This window comes from Mus musculus, chromosome 19 (genome assembly GCF_000001635.26).
Source record: "Mus musculus strain C57BL/6J chromosome 19, GRCm38.p6 C57BL/6J".
NCBI classification, from domain to species: Eukaryota; Metazoa; Chordata; class Mammalia; order Rodentia; family Muridae; genus Mus; species Mus musculus.
In genome coordinates this window covers 22429931-22451716 of record NC_000085.6, presented here as the reverse complement: position 1 = coordinate 22451716, position 21786 = coordinate 22429931, and the positions used below count along the sequence as shown (strand labels likewise).

Genomic DNA, 21786 nt, shown 5'->3' with positions numbered 1-21786 from the left:
ACAAGTTACCAAAATAAAATCTCCTAAATAAAACAATGGCAGAGACAGACCTGATAATGAATATGAAATATGCTAAGAACATTCTGTCACTGGCACTAAATTCACTTGTGTGTGTGTATGATTAATGGTACGATGAAGTCTTGAACTACATAAGAAGGAAGCAAGCTCCGGCAGAGCAGAAGTCGCCTGGAAAGGGTCCCATCTGTGAGGCGTCCATTTCAAAGCAGGCACCGCCTTTTGGCTATCATTACCCTATTCCAATCCAGACATTCATTTCCAAGTGTTATTTCCAAGTGAAGCTCCAAATTCAGAGTGAGAGTCAGTGGGCATGTTCAAAATTTGTTTTGGGGGTGGACAAAACAACACAATGACATGTTTTCAGAAGGAATAATACATCCATTCCAACACTTGCTGGGTTTATTCATGTGTTAGGGCTGCTGTCTCCCTCTTATTCAATAGAAACCCATTTCTATCAGGACATTTGTGTGTGTGTGTGAAGCCATTTCTGACTATCCATACAGTATCAAAATAAGTTAGCAAAAATAAATAAATAAAAATACCCAATACACTTTTCAAGAAGAGGAATAAGAAGAGAAATCAGCTTGAACCAAGACTGTTGGAAGTGATCTGCGTTTAGCTAAATCTAATCAGGCCGTAAGGCCCCGCACTGCATTTCCTGATAAGTCCCAAGGCATCAGAGAGGGCAGAGAACTTCAAGACAGTTGAAAGAGGACCAAAATTTACCTGTTGAATGGGAGAATTGGCCTTGTTAAGCCAAAGGTTTCATTACATCTGGATATTCAGATAAGCCATACATCAAATTAACATGGTGATGACAGTGGGGTTGGGAGGGGGAGTGGAGTCTAAGTCAAAAAGATGACAAAGTAAAAAGTAAGCAATCAACTGCAAGGAAAAACATTATTAAATATTTAATGTTTAGCCTGAGACAAGAAGAACACTTACCAAAGATGCAAATTATTACTCATGAGCTTTCAGTTTTGACTTGAAAGACACAAGCAGCGGGAGAATGCATAGGTACTAAACAGAGCAAAAGTGGGGCACCAATCACCCAGAGGGGGAAACACACACCACGGTGTTCATGTAGATGACATGTTTGCCCATATTCAAAAGCAGCTGGATGGTGTAGTGGTGAGCACAGGTACCCTCCAAATACCTTCGTGCCTAAATAGTGCTTAAAGGATGTGGCATCCATTTATTTTCCTTGTACAATTTTGAAATGTGCTTGCTCTCTAAAGTCTCATGGGGTAGTTACACTCTCAAATGCACAGATGTCATTTAGGGAGAAAGTTCTCTAATAAAACGCATCCCCTCTTTCAGATCCTGCAATCAGCAAAAGGAGGCTTACTAATGTTCTTTATTAGATGGAGGGTTATCAAGAACCACATTAGTGAGTGGAATAATGGAAGGGTGAAGTTAGATGAAAACATAAGCTCTGGTCTCCTGGCCATAGTCTCTCTCTCTCTCTCTCTCTCTCTCTCTCTCTCTGTATGTGTGTGTGTGTGTGTCTCTGTATGTGTCTGTGTGTTTGTGTGTTCAATTTTAAAGGATGACAGAGTTCTTCTAAAAATAAGTCATCTATCTCAAATACAAACTTCTCTCCTGGCTTTGTGAAGTGTATATTAATAACAGTTTCTATTTTTAAAAATGAGCACTAATTAATAATACATTGAGAATGCATTAATAATATATACATATAACTGTTAAGATGAGTTAAAAAGCATCACTTTGGGGTCAAGCCAGTGAACAGCATTAACTGAAAAGGTAGTTCTTATTACACATGGGCTCACAAAACTTCACTTTTTTAGTCATAGTGAATTTGCCAAAACATTCTTTTCCCTAGTCTTGATTGACTACTAAATCTGGAGGGAAATTCACATTCATTTGTTAATCCTCTGGCCTCATTCTTTTTCACGCTTCATTACACATGTTGCTCCAATACAGCAAAAACACCCATAAGTGTAGAAATTTCAACCACTCCCTATGCCCTCAAATGTTCTCCTTTCCAAATATCCCTTAGGAAGCAAGTCATTGCCATGACAACCATAAGATGAGGTTTGAAGGGCACTTGGGGGCACACTTTGTGAAAGTTAATACCAGTTTGTGTTTAACAGGGTCAGGGAAACTCAGACAATGGGTCATATTTGGTAACGAGACACCACTTAGCTATTTAGAATTATCTGATCTGTCCACATCAAACCTAACCAGAATACCACCTCCCCCCCCCCCCCCAAAAAAAAAGGAGTGATTTATTCAGGGCTAATCCATCATTCCTCTGTTGCAGCCAGTTCCCTCTATGGTCACTAGTAATTAAATCAGAAGATCATATATAATAGGAAAAGGAGAATTAAGGACTTGTCTTGCCTGGCAAACTTTAATGTGGAACATTCCGTTATGCTCTCCCACCCCCACCCCCAAAGGTTAGCACGTTTTTCTTTTCTAAGCAATATTTCTCCTCCACGCCTTCACACTTTGTGTCCTTCCCTGTCAGGCAGAGGATGAAGGTAGATTCCCAAGGAGTTGTGAGGACTTTTTCAGCATCTTTAATACATTTGCTTCCAGAAACAGGAGCACTGTGGACACAACTAGCAACTGCAGCTCAGGTGTAGTAGGAATCTTTTGTGTAACTCAGAGCTAGATACGGCTTCCTTCCACGGATGCGAAACAATACTTTTCCACACTGACTCCAGTCCAGTGACCAAGAGATAGAAATGACCGTGCCTTTAAAAAGTCACTATGGGATAAGGTCCATTCTTCCTTTGTCTCTACCTGACTGACCACCTAGCCAGGGAGCTTTTAAAATAAGGAGGAGAATCCTTTGTTCTCTCAGGTTCCATTTAAGGGAAAGTGGGTCGAAGGGCTTCCCCAGGGAAAGAAAATGAGCTCTGGAGCCAAATGCAGAAGAGGAAGCGATTTCATGCCCACTATTATTCTCATCCTTCCAAATAAGAGAATCCATTGTTTGGCGGACTAATGGTTAAGAAAGGTGGGGATGCGCACAGGTAGCCCCATCCCTGAGACCGTATCTAATTCCCTAGTGTGGCTCAGGCTATCCTCCAGGCTGCGTGGGGGTGGGGGTGGGGTAGGGGTGTTGGGAACTCTCTCTAGCCATGGGTAATACAAGCCAGAACTGCATGCATTCTCACGCCCCAGAACTGGCGTCCCAGCCCAAGTGCGAAGTTGGGCGTTTCAACCTGAAAAGCAGAGTAAGAGCCATTCAAAGCAGCAAGTTACAGTACCTTGAGAAGTCTGACAGATGGGAGAAAGGCTGCGTGGCATAGCTTCCGGATGGTCCAATTTAGGGGTCGAGAAGCATCAGTCTGATTCATGACCCCTTCCAAATTCCACCGGGAAGACAAGAAACTGCAAATCTGGGCAGTGCCTAGAAAATAAACGGTCCCCCACGGCCCTGGCATCCCATGGTCATCTCCACACCTGCAAATTCCATTAGGGCAGAGGCTTCCTGGAACTTGGGAGTCTAGTCAAGTGGCGTTTCCTGAGCCCCTGAACCTTCTTAAGAAAGCCACCTCCCCTCTTCCTGCAGCCGTGCTCATGCATACCAAATGTGGCCGAATGGAGGCACGCTGCCTGCTGCTTCGGGGAGGGGGATGCTTGATTTCGAAGGAGAGGGACAGCCTGCACAAAACAGCCTGTGGTCGGAGTCAGAGGAGCCTGCTCCAGAATGCGCGCTCCCTCTCCTGCTCTCCTTCTGCAAACACAGGTCAGGCGTTGGGGGGGAACCCGGGCCATTTGCTTTGCTCTCTTGTTTTGGGGGGGAGCCAGGAGGAGAGCAAAAAGGAACAAAAATGAACCCAGAAGGAGAACTTATACTTTTTTGCACAAAGCATCTTTGAGGGGCTGGAAACTGGCGCAGGGGGAGGGGCTAGGACACCGGGAGGGAGAAGGGATGCCTCTGAATGATAAGATAAATGCTTCCTTTTTGATTTGTGTGACATAATAAATTGAGAGCTATCGTAGAATGGATCTATAGTAAAAGGAGATCCCTGCTGTGTTCTGAAGTCTTTTATTAACTATGATTGACAGTCTGCACCCTGATTGATACAAGCAAGCCCCATGTAGATGATAGATGGTCAGAGGCTTAGTCAAACTCGCACATACACACACAGGGAACAAGGAGTTACTCCTGTCACAGAAAGCTGTGCAAAAGAAGACGTTTGTGGCTTACCCTTTCAACAATAGTTGTTTCTATATTGGGGGATATTCCCACAAGATAGACCTTCTCTGCAACAAACTTTAACCCTTAAAGTGCCCTACAGGGTACTGTCCACAAAAAATGGTTTCCTTGAGTGTCCCCCTCTTCTCAATAATTTTTGAAGGAGGCTTTACAAAAGTGTGGCTCCATTGGAGCCAACAGTTTTTAAAGCTCCCATGGTGAAAGGGAACATGAGGGAACTTTTCCATTTAAAGGCAGAATTTGGCCAGTTTCACTTAAAGCAGGGAAGCTCAGGAGGGCTGGGTTAGGGCTGGGGGTGGCCCTTTCACACCTCTTATTTGAACTACCCACTCTCCCCAGACATTAAAGTTTAGTAGTATCACTGACAAAAGACTCTGCCCAGGAGACTCCCCACACCCTTGCCCTTCAAGTGTTTCTGGGGTACTTAAAATTTCCACCTTATTTCCTTTCCAGTGACTGTAGAGATTTTTCATTTTTAATTAACTAGAAGAAATGGGTAACAGACCCCTCCCCTTTCCACTCCTGAGACTACTGTGTATTCTGGGATAAAATCCAGAGGGGTTAGAGCAGATGTGCTATAAGCCTGCCTTTTAGGATCAAGAACAAAGAATGTAACAATACCTGACACCTGCATCACTGCGCCATTTCCTAAAGTGCTCCAGAGTCAGAGATGCTGAGTACTGCAGAACCACTGACTTGAACATTAAAAAAAAAAAAAAAAAATCCTGCATCGGATTAGTCTCTATTAAAGTAGTGTCAATGTAACAGGGTTCACATATGATTCATTTCCTGTCACCATCCTATGTCCACAGTGGGGAGAAGGACATTTTGAAGTGTTGGCAGCTGGGATGTCAGGCACGGTGCTGGGCACTTTTCATCATGTAAGTTCATACTCACATCAGTACTCCAAAGCAGATGCTGCTGTAATATTCCTATTTCAAAGATTAAGCAAGTGTCCCTCTCTTTTTCATATATATATATATGTATATATATGCAACAGCAATAAAGCCTTTACCTTGTTTTTTTTTTCTGGCCCTTTAATCTGACAAGAATTGCAACAAAGGATGGACTAAGTCCCTCACAGGTAGGTGTGCCATGTCACTGAGGTTTGTCTAACCTCCTAAATCCTAAAATCTGGCTTTAGTGTAAAAAAAAATGAAATCCTGGCCCTGGCCTTGGGCAATTTTCTCATCTCTTCTGTGCATTGGAATCTTTTATCTCCGAAATGGAGACAATTACACAACTGCATACCCAGGGGTTTCGTGAAACCCAATGAGCTAGTGGCAGTGAGGCACTGAATTCAGTGCTTGGCATAGAAACAGCCCCCTCTACCAGAGTTCATCTTCTAAGTAGCAAGTCTCTATTCCACACTGGCAACCCACTGACACTTCTCATTAAGGATAGTTTGTGTGTGTGTGTATGTATGTAGTACCAGGTAATAAGATCAAGCAAAACAAATTAAACCTGGATGCTTCCTACGAGTTATGAAGTTTAATAAATGAAGTAAAAAATGCTGCAAAGGCAGTGGGGTTCTCCTCTGGCTTTTCTTACAGAATGGTAGTCAACAGATAGCAAAATATTTCCTTAAGTGAGCAGCCTACAAGGAGCCAGCATTTCTTGGCTACTAAAGACACTTAAGTGGTTACATTTGTGAGAAGTTAGCCCCTGGGAAAAGCAAGGACATTACAGTTGGCTACCCTTGCCCCTCATTGTTTCAAAGAGTTATGAACACTACAAATAAAATAAAATAAAATAAATAAAATAAAGAAAATAAAATAAAATAAAGAAAAGAAAAGGAAAGAAAAGAAAAGAAAAAACATCCTTCTGAAACCACAGCCTTTGGTCCTCTTAACTCATTTAATTTTTTAAGACTAACTTTGGTCAGAAACATAGTTAGGGGTTGTGTGAAATGAGGAAGCATGAGGAAGGGGGGAAGGCGTCACATTCTCTCTAGAAGTAATTAGAAGGATGCGCACAAAACCTTCAGGGAGTGGATTTAGAGGTTACGCAGCAGCAGCAGCAGCAGCAGAGGAGATGAAAATCAAAGGATGAGTGGCTTATGGAGGTGGCCTCTCATCATTGGAGTAATTTGTGCCAGGATTATTTGCTGTCAAATATCTTAAGAGGGGTCTCAGGACCTCCTTCTCATTTAGAAGAAATGCCCCCTCCCAAGAATGAGTTCTCCTATGCTTTAAGAGAGGACCATAAGAGGTTAAAGCAGACAAGTGTCCTGGCCAAGGCAGATAGGGTCTCACACATCCAAAACACCTATTTTAAATGTTAAACCCTGAGTGTTTACAGATCTAAATGGTCAGGTGACATTTTGGTATTCCTAAAAGTAGCAATTCAGTGGTGTTAATATTTGCATTCTAAAGTGTGCCTTTCAATATATTTTCATTCTCTTTATACTATGCAATGCCTCTTCCCATTGGCAATTTTTCAGCTCAGTCTCTGTGCAGTTAATAAGTCTATCTATACCTATAGATAGTCTATGTTTTAACCCTCAAGATCATGTTCCCTCTTCAGGAAAGTCAAATTTGATGGAACATTAAATCTTACTCAGTTTTCTTGATATCCCTCTAATATGGAAGGACGAATTAGAAAACTTGAGGAACAAGGAAATATGCACAAAGAACCGGCAGATCAGAATGTTCAAAACCCTCCTCTTCAAGTACTCTATACAAACCACACTGTCCTGTTTACTATTAGACACTGTCCTGTGTTTTCTATTACTGTGAAAAACTACATGACCAAATGCAACTTAGGAAGGGAAGGGTTTATCTGGTTTATAGGTAATAAATAGTTCTTCATTCAGAGAAGCTAAGGCAGGAAGTCATGATAATAACCTGGAGGCAGGACCTGAAGCAGAGACAACAGAGGAACTCCAATTATTGGCTTGCTTTCCATAGCTTACTCAGCCTGATTTCTTATACAACTCAGAAGCATCTGTTCATGGTAGCACCACATAGAGTGAGTCAGGGATCATTAATCAAGACAATGCCATACAGACATGCACACAGGCCAATGTAATGGAGGTAATTCCTCAACTGAAGTTCCCCCTTTCCAAGTACCCCAGGTTTATTAAGGTGACAAAAACTAACCAGTACACACAGTGTGGTGGTTTGAATGAGAATGAGCTCTGTAGGCTCATATATTTGAATATTGGCCTCCAATTGGTTGAACTGTTTGAGAAAGATTAGGAGGTGTTTACTTAATGAAAGAAGTATGTTCCTGGTGATAGAATTGGAGGTTTCAAAGCAGATGCTATTCTTAGATCTCGCTAGTGCTCTCCCTTTCTCTCCCTCCCTTCGTCTTTCTCTTTCTCTCCTTCCCCTCCCCCCTCTCTCCCTCCCTCTCCTCCACCCCTTCCTCTCTTTGTTTTATGCTGTGGACAAGAGGTAAGCTCTCAGAAGTGTTTCAGTGCCATGCTAGTCATGGACTCTAATCTTCTGAAACTATAAGCCCCAATGAAGTCTTCTATTCATGGCCTTGGTCTGGTGTGTCTTTTCTGTAATAGAAAAGTAACTAAGACAGCAGTTGTTAGTACCAAGGCGTAACTGGCCTCATCGTGCTGTTTTGGGAAGAATATGGAAGACTTCAGGACTTTGGATTAGGAAAGCATTTGAGTGTTGTAGGCAAGGCTTAATGGGAAGTCCAAGAAGGTGCTTGGAAGAAAATAAAATTCTTCTGTAAGTTGCCTTGGTCATGGTGTATCTTCAGAGCAATAGTAAAGTAAGAACACAAAATGTTCCAAAGTAATTTTGTATATTCTGTTATTATACCATTGAAAACCTTGGACATTTGAACATTAATTGGATGTGTATTTCAAGATCTTATTTTTTTTTTTTTTATTTAAGAATTTTATTGTAAAGCTCCTTTAAAACTTTTAAAGAGATTCTATTATGATTTTTTAAAATAAAATCAAATGGCATGACTTAGAATGTCAGTCTTCTCTGTGTGTTCACATTCTTCCACTTTGTGTCTACTTTCCTTTTACCGTTGATTTGCAGAGGCTAAGGAGGACTTCTAGTCACTAATGGTCTACTTTGAACAGGTGACCAGTGTAGTGTTACCTAGTGGTTTGTGACTTTAGTAGACCTTTAAGCCCTTCTACCAACTAAACATCTCTGAAGTTGCTTCTCCTTTGGAATTACCTAAGCTGTGGTCACACCAGCAAACTGAAACAGATTTTGATGTAAATAAGGAATTTGTACTAATACTACTCATGTAACTATTTGAAGAGAGCAGCTTTTGCTTTGATGTCCATTTGCAATCTGGTGGTTCTGGGCGTGGTCTGTTACAGAAGTCATGCTTGTTTTAATACTTCCTCCCATGACTTTTTAGTATACGACAGTTTGCTAGTTTCAATCCTAAAAAAAAAAAAATAAGCAAATGTACTTCAGCAATAGCCACTGATCACCTGGAGTCAGGCTTCCTTTCACCGTAACTCAGGCAGATAAATACACATTGCCCGTTCTGATTGGTAGACAATGTTAAAATCTAATTATAAGAAAGTGAAGTCACTCTGCCTTTCCTGGTCAGTCCTTTCCAAGGAACTAGGCCCGCCTTTTCCTTTAATATCTTTGTATGTTCTAAAAACTTTAAAAAAATTATTCAGAATACCAAGTCTTATGGAGAACTTATGGTTTGTTTCTTTGCTAGGGTTTTTTTTCCCCCCTTAATGTTTAAAATAGTAATTAAACTTGTGTTTTGTGATTGTTTTCTAGTCTTGTGTTTTAAATTTCCTTTCCTCTGAGTTGCATTCATGAAGATGTGCTTAGATATTAGACATTGAATGATTCTGTTAAAGGCACAGCTAATCACACTGCCTGTATTATGAAAGTAGATTTAAAAAATAAACAATTTAAAGCAATATGGTGATTACAGATTAATATACAGACACTCTTAAGAACGTGGATTTAAGTTATAACCCCAAATCATGACCTTTCAATCTAATTAATTGCCACATCTCAAGTCACTGGTACATGGTGGAGAATTATCTAACCCAATTGTTCACATTGTTGTAGCAGTAGTGAGCGAGCTCCCTATTTTTAGAATATAGGAAATGGAGGAAGTACACTGGAGGTCACTGCAGTACTATATAAGGTATTAGTTATGAGTGAAAGCACTGAATTGTGCACTCTTTTCATCTAATTTACCTTCTCTATGACTTTTAATCTACTTGTTTATGAATTTAAACACTACCATGTGTTTAAAATGTTCCACATTTTAGGATTAATGGCAACACAATGGAAAATACTTGACCTTTACAGGAACTTTCAACTATTCTGATGGCTTTTCAATTGTGACAGACTTGTATTGCTGCATACATAGTTTTTAGTATGCTTCTGTGTCCTTGGCTACTCAGTCACTAAATTTTATTAACATGTAAACCGTTATGCCCCAAACTAAAGACCAACTGTCAAACTGGGCAGTTTTATTTTCCTTTACAACTTAGTAAATGCTTGATGACTGCACATGAGGTAAGGCTGCTCGGTGGTTCAGAAAGACCCCAGGGACGGTGTTTTCCTGACAGGGTGTGGTCTTCAGCAGTGAGTGGAATGACGTGTATGAGTGACGTCACTGTCAGACCAGCAAGACCGCATTTATGCACCCATCGTTCTCAGGATTGTTGGTAACTTGGGCGTACTTTCCCCAAATCACCTTGCCTCCTTGTGTCACAAGGCCCAGCTTGCTCACATTCACTTCAATAACTGTACCTTTGGTGATCACACCCAGGGTTGTATATAATGGGGACGATGGATTCTTTTTCACACCGAGAATAGGCAGGCAAAAGGTAGCTTTCAGCTCAGGGTGTGTGACATGGGCTTTTTTGAAACGTAGACCCATAGGCCTAATGAACCTTTCATATTTCGGTGGTTTTCTTGTAAAGCCATCACCAACAAAGCAGACTTTAGTAACCATTCTCTTCCATGCCTTTTTTTTCCTTTTTCCTGTCCGAATAACTTTCAATACTTCTGTTTCTCCTTGGGCACGAACTTTGGGTAGAGGGACCTCCCATTTTCCCGCCTTTTCTTTCCGTTTCTGCTTAATCATGTTAGAAAGGACTTTTGCTCTCGACTGGCCCTCTCTGTCCAGCAGATAGGCGGGGACTGCTCCCTGCGGCGTCTTCTCATCATCCTTCTGCTTGGTGTTTCTCTTCTCATGCATCTTAATAGTCTTTTTCATTTGTATTTTCTCGGCATGGCGCTGTTTATGGTAGAGCTTAGCCTTCAGGCCAATCATTTTTTTTGCCTTCTTTGAACGTTCATGGGCCTCCCGACCTTCTTTCTTTCTCTTTTTCTCATGGTAGTCCAAACGATATCCGTATCGTTTGCGGTGCAATTCAATATATTCATTTTGTGGCATGATGACAGCCGCGGAGCACCGGTCCGCGACCTCCCGGGTCTCAAAAAACTCTTAATTTCTGGATGTCACTGGTCCACGAGCCTGCCTCGTTCAGCCCAGGACGGGAAAGGGTAGTCCTTTTCTCAAGATCTTATTTTTGAGTATGGTCTGCATAGGGCGGATGATATTCCAGCATTCAGAAGTATTGAAACCAGACAATCGTGCCTCTATAGGTATCTTTCTCCACTTCTAAATTCTGCACTAGTCTTAACATTCCCTTTACTTATGACTGGCCTCAACTCACAGCTGTCTCTTTTCTTCTTTAGAGGTGCATTTTTGTTTATATGAGTATGCTTGTGCAAGTATATATCTTGTGTGTGTGTGTGTGTGTGTGTGTGTGTGTGTGTGTGTGTGCGCATACATGCTTATAAAGGCCATAAGACAACCTTGGAGCCCCTGGAGCTGGTGATTAAGAGATGCTAACGTGGGTGCAGAAAATTTCCCTCTGGTCCTCTGGAAGAAAAGCAAGCACTGTCAGCTCTTGATCCATTTCTCTAGCACTCACTTCATAGCTTTCTTGTGTTCTGCCAGTTCAATAGTTTTATCAAAAACAAAAAACAAAAAACAAAAACAAAAACAAAAAAAGACAAAAAAAACATATTTATATTGAGAACATCATGGTAATTTGATTTTTGTCTGAAAACCATGTGTTTTTTTTAAATGTCTTTATTCTTTTTAACTGTACTCAGAGCTATAAACATTTTAGGACTTCTCTGATGTTTCTACACTATCCTTTATAATATGAATTCTCATTATAGACCCTATTGATCTATAACACTATTATTAATTATTTCCAAATATCCTGTTATTCAAATAGATTAAATGATTTTTATCCCTTTGGGATTCTTTTATGGCTAATAGATTTTGAAATAGATTAAACTATATTAAAATAAATTACTCATTTTAAAAACTAGCATAAGCAGCATTTGTTTCATATAAACACACACACACAAATCTTAACTAGATATTTTTATACTACTCTATTTTCCCCCCAGTACTGGGTTGTTTCCCCTGCTTGCTCCCCACCATTGCCCAGTTGGGCATCTACAACTGACAGAGGGTCTTCCTAAGACTGGGATGAAATGTAGCTCTTCATGACTTCTAAGTCAAGTTGTCTTTCCAAGACCAGTTTCCCAAACACCATTCTAGACTGCACTCAAACTGATCCATGTAGCCCTCTGTTTCTCGACACTGGACAATCCCTCTTCATACCATGGCATGCAGTTCTTCACACCATGGCATGCAGTAGGACATCCTTTTTGGGGCTCTACGAATGCAGCCTCTTCAGGACTGCATCTAACATTGGGTCACAGGGGCACATAAAATATAGTAATGTTTCAATCCTCTTAAGTCCTTTGAAATGCTTTTTCATAAAGGTCTTTTAGGGAGCTTTGAAGGAACGTCACTAGCAATTTAGCTTCTACTGAAATTTTCATCAGCAAGCCTATGAAATATTGTCTTTAGATAATAGTAGCTCACATCCACAGAAAACTGACATTCTATCTCTTGTGTATGTGCACACACACACACACACACACACACACATACACACACACACACACAGAGAGAGAGAGAGAGAGAGAGAGAGAGAGAGAGAGAGAGAACACCCAAGTTGTTAAGTATAAATTCCTCTTCTTACAAGTTTAGACCTGGCTTATAATGGAAATTCCACACTGGAAAGCAGCCTTCTGTGTATCTTCATCTAATAGCTCTGACATTAGATGCAGTTCTGCCTTTTATTCACTGCATGGCCCTGAACCAGCTGTATCTGCTATCAAAGCCTTAGTTTCTTGATATAGAAGCAGGGTCTACTATATCATCCACCTTCATATTTGGGGAAAAAGAGAAATAATTATCACACTAATAGAGTGAAACCTGTATATAACTGTAATTATTATAAACATTATTAATATGAGTTACATGTTCAATGGTTGTGCTGGTAGTTCATCCTAATGGCTAAGAGCAAGGACCAGATGCCCAATGGCCTGGACTTATAGCCCAGTATTACCATTTATAAGATGATTTGGGAGTGCCATTTAATCTTATGAATATCTACATTAACAGAATATGATTTCACTAGTTCTTAATCGATGTAGAGGTCACAGAAGAGGACCCTACCTGTTACCAAGGCTCACAGATATTAGCAATTTGTGGTTAACCTAACTGAAGATGCAGGTGCTGTCCAACACATTGCTGCTGCTCTACGGAAACAAAGTAACATTAAAGGAGGAAGGTACCCTTAAACCATAAATGTGGTGGATGCATGAATGTTCACAGTGCATGCAAAAGAAGCAGCCAAGGAAAGATGTTTTAAAACAAATAAAATTTCATCTTTGCCTTTCCTTTTTTCTTACTCAGGTAGGAGAAGCCACTACAGAGAACCAGCGGGTAAATACACACACCTGACATTCCTGACAGCGTCCTCCACCCCTGCAACTGAAAGGCAACCACACATCTAGAAATAAGCTATGAAACTAATATATAAAAAAATGTGTTGCATTGAAAAATTAAAAGATATGCAAACATCTTGTATCTCACTAAAAATAAAAACCACACATGCTAAATGGGACGTATATGCCACATCCCCATCCCCAGAGGCTCAGGGATCATGGTTGAAGAGAAGATGGAAAAAATACCAGTGCCTGAGGCAGTGGATGGTTACAAGGAAGCAGTGTCCTTAGGACAGAGCAACTGTGACAGCAAACACAAGTGCTATTGGCAACTGGTAGCTGCTGGGAGGCGAGTCAGTAGGACCCTGGTAAATTGACCAGGCTCCAATAGAAGAGAACACAACCAGGATTATTTGTGCAGCACACACTGGTCTTGATGGCTTACAAAAAGAAGAAGAAGAAGAAGAAGAAGAAGAAGAAGAAGAAGAAGAAGAAGAAGAAGAAGAAGAAGAAGAAGAAGAAGAAGAAGAAGAAGAAGACACAAAATTGAGTGGGTAGGGAGGGGAATGGATCTGTGAGGAGCTAAAAGAGGGAGGTAAATGAGATCAAACCCCTTATATGAAATTCTCAAATAACTAACAGACTATTGTTTGTTAGTCACACACATAAAGTGCACAACAAATTTAAAAGGTCAGGAGCTAAAGAACACCCACGTTGAGCTTTGAAATCCTATTACTTCCCATTCACAACGGGAATGATTTTTTTTTTTTTTGCAATGATTCAAAAATTTTAATGAGTCCATGGAGCCTTGTTAAAAGCGTAAGAATTTGAGATGTTCATTTTAAACTACTTGATAGTCACAGTTTCCTGATGCCTATGATGCTATGCTGTTTATTACTGCACCTCTTCTCTCTGTTGTAAGCTTAGGTGTGTGCAACACAGTGTGTACAAACAGTTACACCTCTGTGTAGACAGTGTATTAGAGGAAATTCATCAGCCTTACCATGGTGCTATTGAACTAATGCACCTATTGAATTATCTGTGGGGTGGGGAGATTGAAGACATCAGTCTTCAATTTCTGTTTGAAGAAACTCTATCAGTTGAACAGAATCTCAGAATCTCAGTATTGCTAACAGTGCACCTTAAGAAAAGTATTGGCCACGGACTAGTCAAACATGGACACATTCAAGTCAAACAGTAGATATATCCCTGCCAGTGTCTTCTGGCTCTCATCCATGAGAGCTGAGTATACCAGCCACACATTGAGCCTTGTGCATGTGGAGCCTTTCATGCTGATGGCCAGGACCACATTAGAACATAAGGTCTGCTCACCTGGGAAAGAGGGACATACTGTGATCTGGAAAATCTTCAAAGGGGTGGCACTGCCTCAGAGTGGAATTTCATGATGAAAGCTAATGAAAATTGTACGTCTTGTACTTGCTATTTATTCTGGTCATTCTTTGAGAAAATGGGTCCCTGTGCTCATTCTGTTATCTTATTTCCAACAACGATGAGCCTTATTCATAGCAGCTCAGGAATTAGATGATTTTAGTTGGTTGGCCATTTTATATTTTGGGATTTTTTTTTTTGAAGGGGGATTAAAATCAATGCAACTTGAAACCAGGGTAAACTGGACTTGAAACCCTATTAAGCTATTTGGCAATTAATATAATTTTTCGTAACTCTTAATTGTTAAAAACAGATAGAGCTGATTGTGATAAAGGCAAAAATGATCGACCAATTGCTGAGTGCTAACCACAAAGAGTATTATGTACCAAGAGCTCACTCAGCTTATGCCTCTTAATACACTCAGAAAGTTTGTAACATTCTCTCACTATGACTAACAAAGAAGCCCTCTCTCAAGTTGATATTCCTTCAGGAGGTCACCTGAGGCAAGGTAGACTTAAATCTAGGCCCATCTGATTCTATCATCTATAGTTTTACCTATTACAAGATACTGGTGGCCATTTTAAAAGGCAAGGATGAAGAAGAGCTCTTCTGACTTTCCGTGAAGAAACCAGCGTTTGAGATGTTGAACCTGAACAGAGACAAAGCAGTGCTGGAGAATTCACCATGATTCCTGAGACTGGACAGCACAGCCCTTTCATGGCTCTGGCTTTTGTTCTCCCTATTGACTCTCGCTCACTCCCCTTCCCACTTTGTGGTTTCAGTAGGCAGAGCTCCATAGTGAGACAAAGACTGTCCATACTCATTTGGCATGCCCAAGAGTTATTTAACAGCTCCCTTCCAACATGGTACATACTAAATTAAAAAAATAATGTTTCTACAATGTTCATAGGCAGGTTCAGCTTTTTCCTACACAGACAAAGTTGTTTACCTCTCATTATTATCCACATTTTATTCCTACCTGCATTTTCTAGATCAGGAAAGCAATGCTTAAATTAAAAGTTGAATGTATACACAAGTTTATTCTGCAAGTTTCAGAGCCATGGTTTTTATATACTGTATGAGGCTTATTAGCATGTTTAAGTAAACTTACATTTAGGGCAATGGAAACAGTTTCAGATACCTGATGAGACCTACCATTCTAAATATTTAGAATAGAAATAGATGGGTTCCAACACACAATAATGCACTTAGGGCAAAACTGTATGGCTATCATGGTTAATAAAACTCAAAAATGTCCATGTAATCATTTAATTGTGATTATTATTTAAGCTTACTTAATTTTTACATGAGGCATTATAATAGATAAAAGGAAGGATAATGTTCCCAAGGGGTGGACCTTAAGTGATAGTAATTTTGGTAAATAGTAGACAGAAATGAAACCCTTACATTAAGTTTCTGGGAAAATAATGAAAGAGGAAGCAGAAAGATTGTAAGAGCCACAGATCCAGGACACATGCAGCCAGACCCTGTGTTCTAACTATTACTAAAACGTTGTACCCATAACATCTCAATAACATGGTTGCTTAAACAAGACCTGAATAATGACAACAAACACCAGCTGACATGTCACTGTGAATGGGGGACATTTTGCAAGGTCCTATGCCGAGATGAAGAGCTATAGTAAATCATTAGCTACTGAGAGAAGGAAAATAAGTTTTATTCAGGGAAAAGAGTTTATACAATTGAAAATGGTCAGTTCTAAACAATATACATGTTATACTAAATGGATATATATACACATAATATATATTATATATAAGATTATATAAATATATAATAATGTAAATATATGATATAATTATATGATATAAATAAATAAATATATATGATATAAATGATATAAATATATAATGTAAACCATATATATTAATATATAAATATGTATATGATTTAATTGAATATATTTTGATTTATTTGAATCTTTCTGATTCTTCTTCTTTTACTTTCTCTGAACCTTAATGTAAAGGTTTAATTTCTATCTATCATTTACCAAAAACTGTTGCTCAGAGTTTCCCACCCCTTGGGAAAATTATCTTTCTTTTTTTTCTATTATAATGCCTTATGTAAAAACCAAGAAAGCTTGAATAATTATCATAATCATATTTAAATGATTATAGATATTTTAGTTTAAATAATTATATATATATATAATTTTGAATTTGAATGGAAGTCAAGGGAGGATACTGGAAACGTTGGAAGAGGGAGAGACATAAATAAAAGTGGTATCTGTACAGTATATCATACATATCTCATATATGAAATTCTGAAAAGGTAAAGATAAAATAATGGGTAGGTATGGCTATAATGTGTATGTCCTTTATGTATATGTACAATATTTCCTTTAATTAAATCACATGCAAGTAAACAGATAGCCCCAGATCAAATGAAAGAATAATTAATTTCATTTCAGAAAACTGTATAGGATTTGAAAAGATCAAAGCAAGTCACTATGGTGAATGAAGCCATCTGTCCTCTCTATGGGGCTGAGAGAGTCTACACCCCACCTTGGGATTCCATATTGTGACTCGCTGATTCTGCCAGTCTTTTCAGCCTTACCTTTGGACCATTACTGCTACTCATCATACTTCAATAGCCCTCATTTCTTTTAGCTTCTGAGTTTCTCATCACAGGACTATTTTGTGTGTGTGTTCTCTCTTCTGCCAGTGCCCCTTCTTCCAGCTCCTCACAAGAGTGACTCTTTCACGAGGCTGAGAACTTAGATGAGTGTAATCTCCAAGAATCCTTCCAGCACATCCCTAGCCGTTGCTTAGCATTGACTGCATCTTTCCCTCCTTGTATTCTTTTCTACTTTTTAGAATTTATAACTGTGTATATGGTTGATTTACTTCTTTCTGGTCCATACCAGACATTTGAATGCAATGTCTTGAGGACAGTCATCAACAGTATAGTAGATTACCGCAGTGTTTCTGGGACATGGTGTGAAGTCAGTCAAAGTCTGTTGGCTGCAGAACGAATGAGTAAGACTAACTGGACTGAGCATATTTATCACAACCATTTCCTCCAAGTTATTTATGAGAGTCTCATGCTACGTACTGTAGAGTAACAAACTGAAATTTTCTTCAGCCTCTTTTGACTTCTCTCAATCTTAACCACACACTTCTTAAAAGTCTAAGAACTGCTACTAAAAAAATAATAAAAGGAAAAAAAAACTACAGGCTCTTACTTCAACTACAGGACAAGCTCTAAGCACAGAAGTACTTGGCAAAGAGAAGCAAAATGAGCAACAGGGCATTATAGGTACAAGAAATGATATGCAATAACTCCTATTAAAAAATCCAGTTACCACTCATTAAAGCAGTGTCAGACATCCCTGTGAAGACATCTGAAAAGTAAGAGTCTTCACATATATAGAATACATCCTTATTGAAGAGAGACTGTATTTCGTATAAATGCAAGTCTCTAGTTAAAAATGTAGGCACAGTCACCTATACATCAGCAGTAGCAAACAGATTCACGATGATGATGCTGCTGCTTCAATATTGATTCCTCACAAGCTTATTATGACTCCCCATCCACAATTATGCTGACATGTCAGTAAGGAAGATGGAATTACTAACTTTGTTTAACAGGGAACAAACAAGCTCACTGAACACGGTTTGATTTACCCCAGTATCTCTAGCCTCACTGTATCTTGCTCCTTTCATGAGGCTTCCGATCACCCTCTTCATGACAAGGCTGGTTCTTAGATTGAACCATGTGCTGAGTCTACTTTCAAAATATAGTCTTCAGGAAAAACAATTAATGGCATACTTGGTGGCGCGGATAAATCTCAAAATCATGAGATTCTGGAGAAGATAAACCGAGAGCGACAGAAATGAGAGGCATGGCTGCCAGCAAGGGCTCATGGGAAAGATCTGACAAGGAAAGGCCAGGAAGAAACTCCCGAGAGTAGTGGAAACATTCTATCTTCAGTTCAGTGGAATTCGTTTAGCTTCTGACACTGCTAGAATTTGCCAAACAACGCGGTCAGAACTGATGGATTTTTGTATATAAGTCAGAGAAAACGTATTTATATTCCCCCTTATTATAATAAGCCTTTTTTATTGTTGTAAATAAAAAGAAATGTAATCACCTATACTATGATTTACATTTGTAATGGCCCCAGAAGTCCATGTTTTATTCATTAGTCTGCCTTACTTAGAAGTAATGAGACTGTCGTATTTGGACTCTCGTAGTCATTGAGGGCATATCATGAAGAGAAAGCCAAGAGCCCAGTTCTCTCCTCTCTATTGACACGAATATGTGGTGAATGGCCTTGATCTGCCATGAACTCCTAGCACAATATTCTGCCAAGTCAAATAGTATCCACCAGTCAAGAACTAAAGCACCCCCAAAACCTGTGAGCTACAATAAAGCATTTCTCATTGTAAAGTGGATTACCTTAGGTATTTGTGATAGTAACAGAGAGCTGACTAGCAAAACTTACAATTCCTGATATGGCTTTTGAATATTTAATCAAGGTTTTTTGCTCACTTAATTTATATATACTTTATTATGATTGTATTATTGATTAATATATAAACTTTTGAATATTCTGAAAACATTAAATGTTTACAGTTGAATCAGTCACGTTCCAGAGAAGACAATGCTCAGCTTGCTTCCATTTTAGTGTTATAAAGACACAATTTAAGCTGATGAATGGTTTATTTATACATTGTAAACATTTTTTCTAGACTTTTGATAGACATTGCCACCCTACCATACAGCAAAGTACCATTTCACCATTTCACATGCCCTTCAGCAGCTAGTAAGAATTGCTTATTAGTGAATTATAGATAAAACTTGGAATCTAATTAAATTTGTTTGGGGCCAAGTTGATATCAGAAAAATAAATATATGTATTTCTATTTTGCAACTTACAAGACTCCATTTTTGCTATGCTCATTTGAAATTCTACCAACTGACTTTTTCTGTTAGAGTTTAATTTTTCTCATTAATTCTTGAATACAATTTTATATTAAGAATATTATCCCTTGTCACATTAGTTGCTAATAGTTTTCTATTCATCTTTCAATTTTCATATTGAAAGCAAATCTTAACATTTATATACTTGGCCTATATTCTATGAATAACTGTCATTTTAATTCAAGTTTAGATAAAAGATTGAATATACGTGTATGTCCTTTTTAATCTCTCTCACTGTATTTTAAATATTAGTAACATTTTTACTTACCCTTGAGTAGGTCACAGCCATTCTTCTTTACTACATGTTCATCAAAACACAGTTGTATTTTTTTCCAATTTCCAATTCTGTTCAATAATATAATCTGTGATCTATCCTAAACAATATCTATTGCTTCATACTGCCAGATGTTAAGAGCCTGTTTTCATTCACAAATACCATTTCTATAAATGAAAGACTCCATAGGCCTTAAAGTACTTTCATGTCAGTCTAGATAAATCCAATCCAATATCATCCCACATGGCAGTAATTGCTACCACAAAATTGACTGACAAAAATGGGTGACATGCTGTTGCTGAAAAAAAAAAAAAAGTAAGCTAAATTTCTGAGCTTGCCAGAAGCTCAACCAGCAGAGACTTTAAAGATGAGTGCAACACTGAGTCCTGTGGATGGGAAGCTAGAAAATAGGGAACTCGGTTTTCCAGAGCTGTCTACGTGGCACAAAACCGGATGGGGACAGATCCTGTTTGAGAACTCATTCACCCACAGATCCCATTTGAGAACACATGTTTGGAAATTCATTCACCCCTCTCAATAGGAAAAGAAAATTAAGTAAAAGGACCACAGATTAAAAAAAAAAAAAAAAAACTTGAGTAACTGTAACAAATACAACTTTATAAGAAAAAAAAATTACCCAAATCCAAAATCTTTGGATCATCAATTATGAAAATTTCCTGCATACCTGAATTATATTAGTGGTTCCTCAAGCATTCACTTGGAACCAAAATTTATTTGGATCTTAAAGCATAGAAATTCCCGTAAATGGCATTGCTGTTGGCACCTTGCCTGTAAAATAGTCACACATTCTTGGTCACCTTGAGCTTTAGAGTTCACTCTGTTTTATACAAATTCTTCCACGTGTTACTTTGCATCTTGTGGGAGGAGACAGAGGGAAGAATGAGAAGCTGCAGACACAAAGGCATAACTGCACAGTATAGACCACTCTGAAAGCCAAAGCAACTGAACTCTTGTGACTATCCCAACCACCAGCAGGGTAAACTCTGGGCTGGTTCAGTCTGCTTGCTCCTCTGGAACTTGGGATAATGTCATAAAAGTAAGTGTGCTGTTGATGTTTTGTTGAACTCTTAACAAAGCTAACATCTTTTTTTAAAATAATTTTATGGCTGTGGATCACCACAATGGTTACACAACTGAACGATTGTTAGGAAGTTTGAGAACCACTCTTCTAGGTTACATCATGCTGACAAGTGGAGTTAACGTACCCCATGAAGACCAGGGAGCATATTGCTTCTCTCAGATGTACTCTTTGATCCAGTGTAGATAGAGATGCACTGAGACCTGGGAGCATAGAAGGAGCAGCTAGGGGATGTGAGGTTTCTAAGGCATTTCACTAAGCTCAAGAATACAGCAAATTTAGAACTGGGAGATGCTAGGATAGGCCCAGGGAAGCCAATGGAATAAAAGGATGCAGAGACATGTTGAACACAAAGGGCCATTTTATATGATAAGGTAGAGACAGAATTGGAAGATCAGGATTCTTGAATGGGGGTGGGGACCAAATAGAGTCGATTGAGCAAGAGTAGGTTGAGATGCCACTGAGGTTTTTAACCACTGTAATCAAATGTAACCAGGAATGTGATGGAAAAGGACCTTAGCGATCTGGGTACAGCTAATGAACAGAGACCTTGCCTAGCAACACCAAAGATCCTGAATTCCATCCAAAGAGAACAAGAAAAACGAAATGCACTTAGAAACAAACGCAAGCTGGCAAGGCAGCAAGGAGGAAAAATGGTATCAACTAAAAATCACAAACAGGAGATCTTCAGTGTCCACTCACAGAAAAGCTTTTCTGAGACCTACAAACTGAAGTAGGACTTCCCCAGAAGAGTTGAGATCTGCGTTGTGCAGAGTGTGCGACCCAGTGCAAAAGAGTTAATTGGGTGATATGGCTTTTCCTCAAAGCTAATTTTTATCAAACAATTGAAATTTACACGAAAGAGAAATGGAAGGAAAGGATACTATTCAGAGAAATCAGGGTTAAGTTCAGCCACGTTTCCTGACCTTTTCTAGGCTAAAGCTATTCCATTTGATTGATAGAGCTTCTCTTGTCAAGAGATCAAACAAAAGTCTGGTGGTCTAATAAGGATCAAGTGAACAGATTAATTTAAGCACTTAAATAAATATTCGAGACAAGCTCACCT

At 39.1% G+C, this 21786-nt stretch overlaps 1 protein-coding gene, 1 long non-coding RNA gene and 1 pseudogene across 40 annotated transcripts in view; 1 reads left to right on the top strand and 2 right to left on the bottom strand.

The window, feature by feature from the left end:
* Positions 1-21786, bottom strand: part of Trpm3 (transient receptor potential cation channel, subfamily M, member 3) — an 857614-nt gene that overhangs the window by 543694 nt on the left and 292134 nt on the right. For 17 of the 39 annotated variants that reach the window (NM_001362487.1, NM_001362488.1, NM_001362489.1 and 14 more), the window contains exon 1: positions 3258-3509. The exons of 20 other annotated variants lie outside the window; for them this stretch is intronic. In NM_001362487.1, the coding sequence (NP_001349416.1) occupies positions 3258-3434 (177 nt within the window). In that variant the 5' untranslated portion in view covers positions 3435-3509. Of the gene's footprint in view, positions 1-3257; positions 3535-21786 lie in introns of those variants that run through there. 2 more of the 39 variants (XM_006526955.4, XM_006526974.4) reach the window with 1 other exon arrangement.
* Gm27151 (predicted gene 27151) lies at positions 3135-15664 on the top strand. Its single transcript, NR_168265.1, has 3 exons — positions 3135-3739; positions 5026-5094; positions 12980-15664. It is a non-coding gene; the product is annotated as a predicted gene 27151 (long non-coding RNA).
* Positions 8064-10710, bottom strand: Nsa2-ps1 (NSA2 ribosome biogenesis homolog, pseudogene 1; annotated as a pseudogene).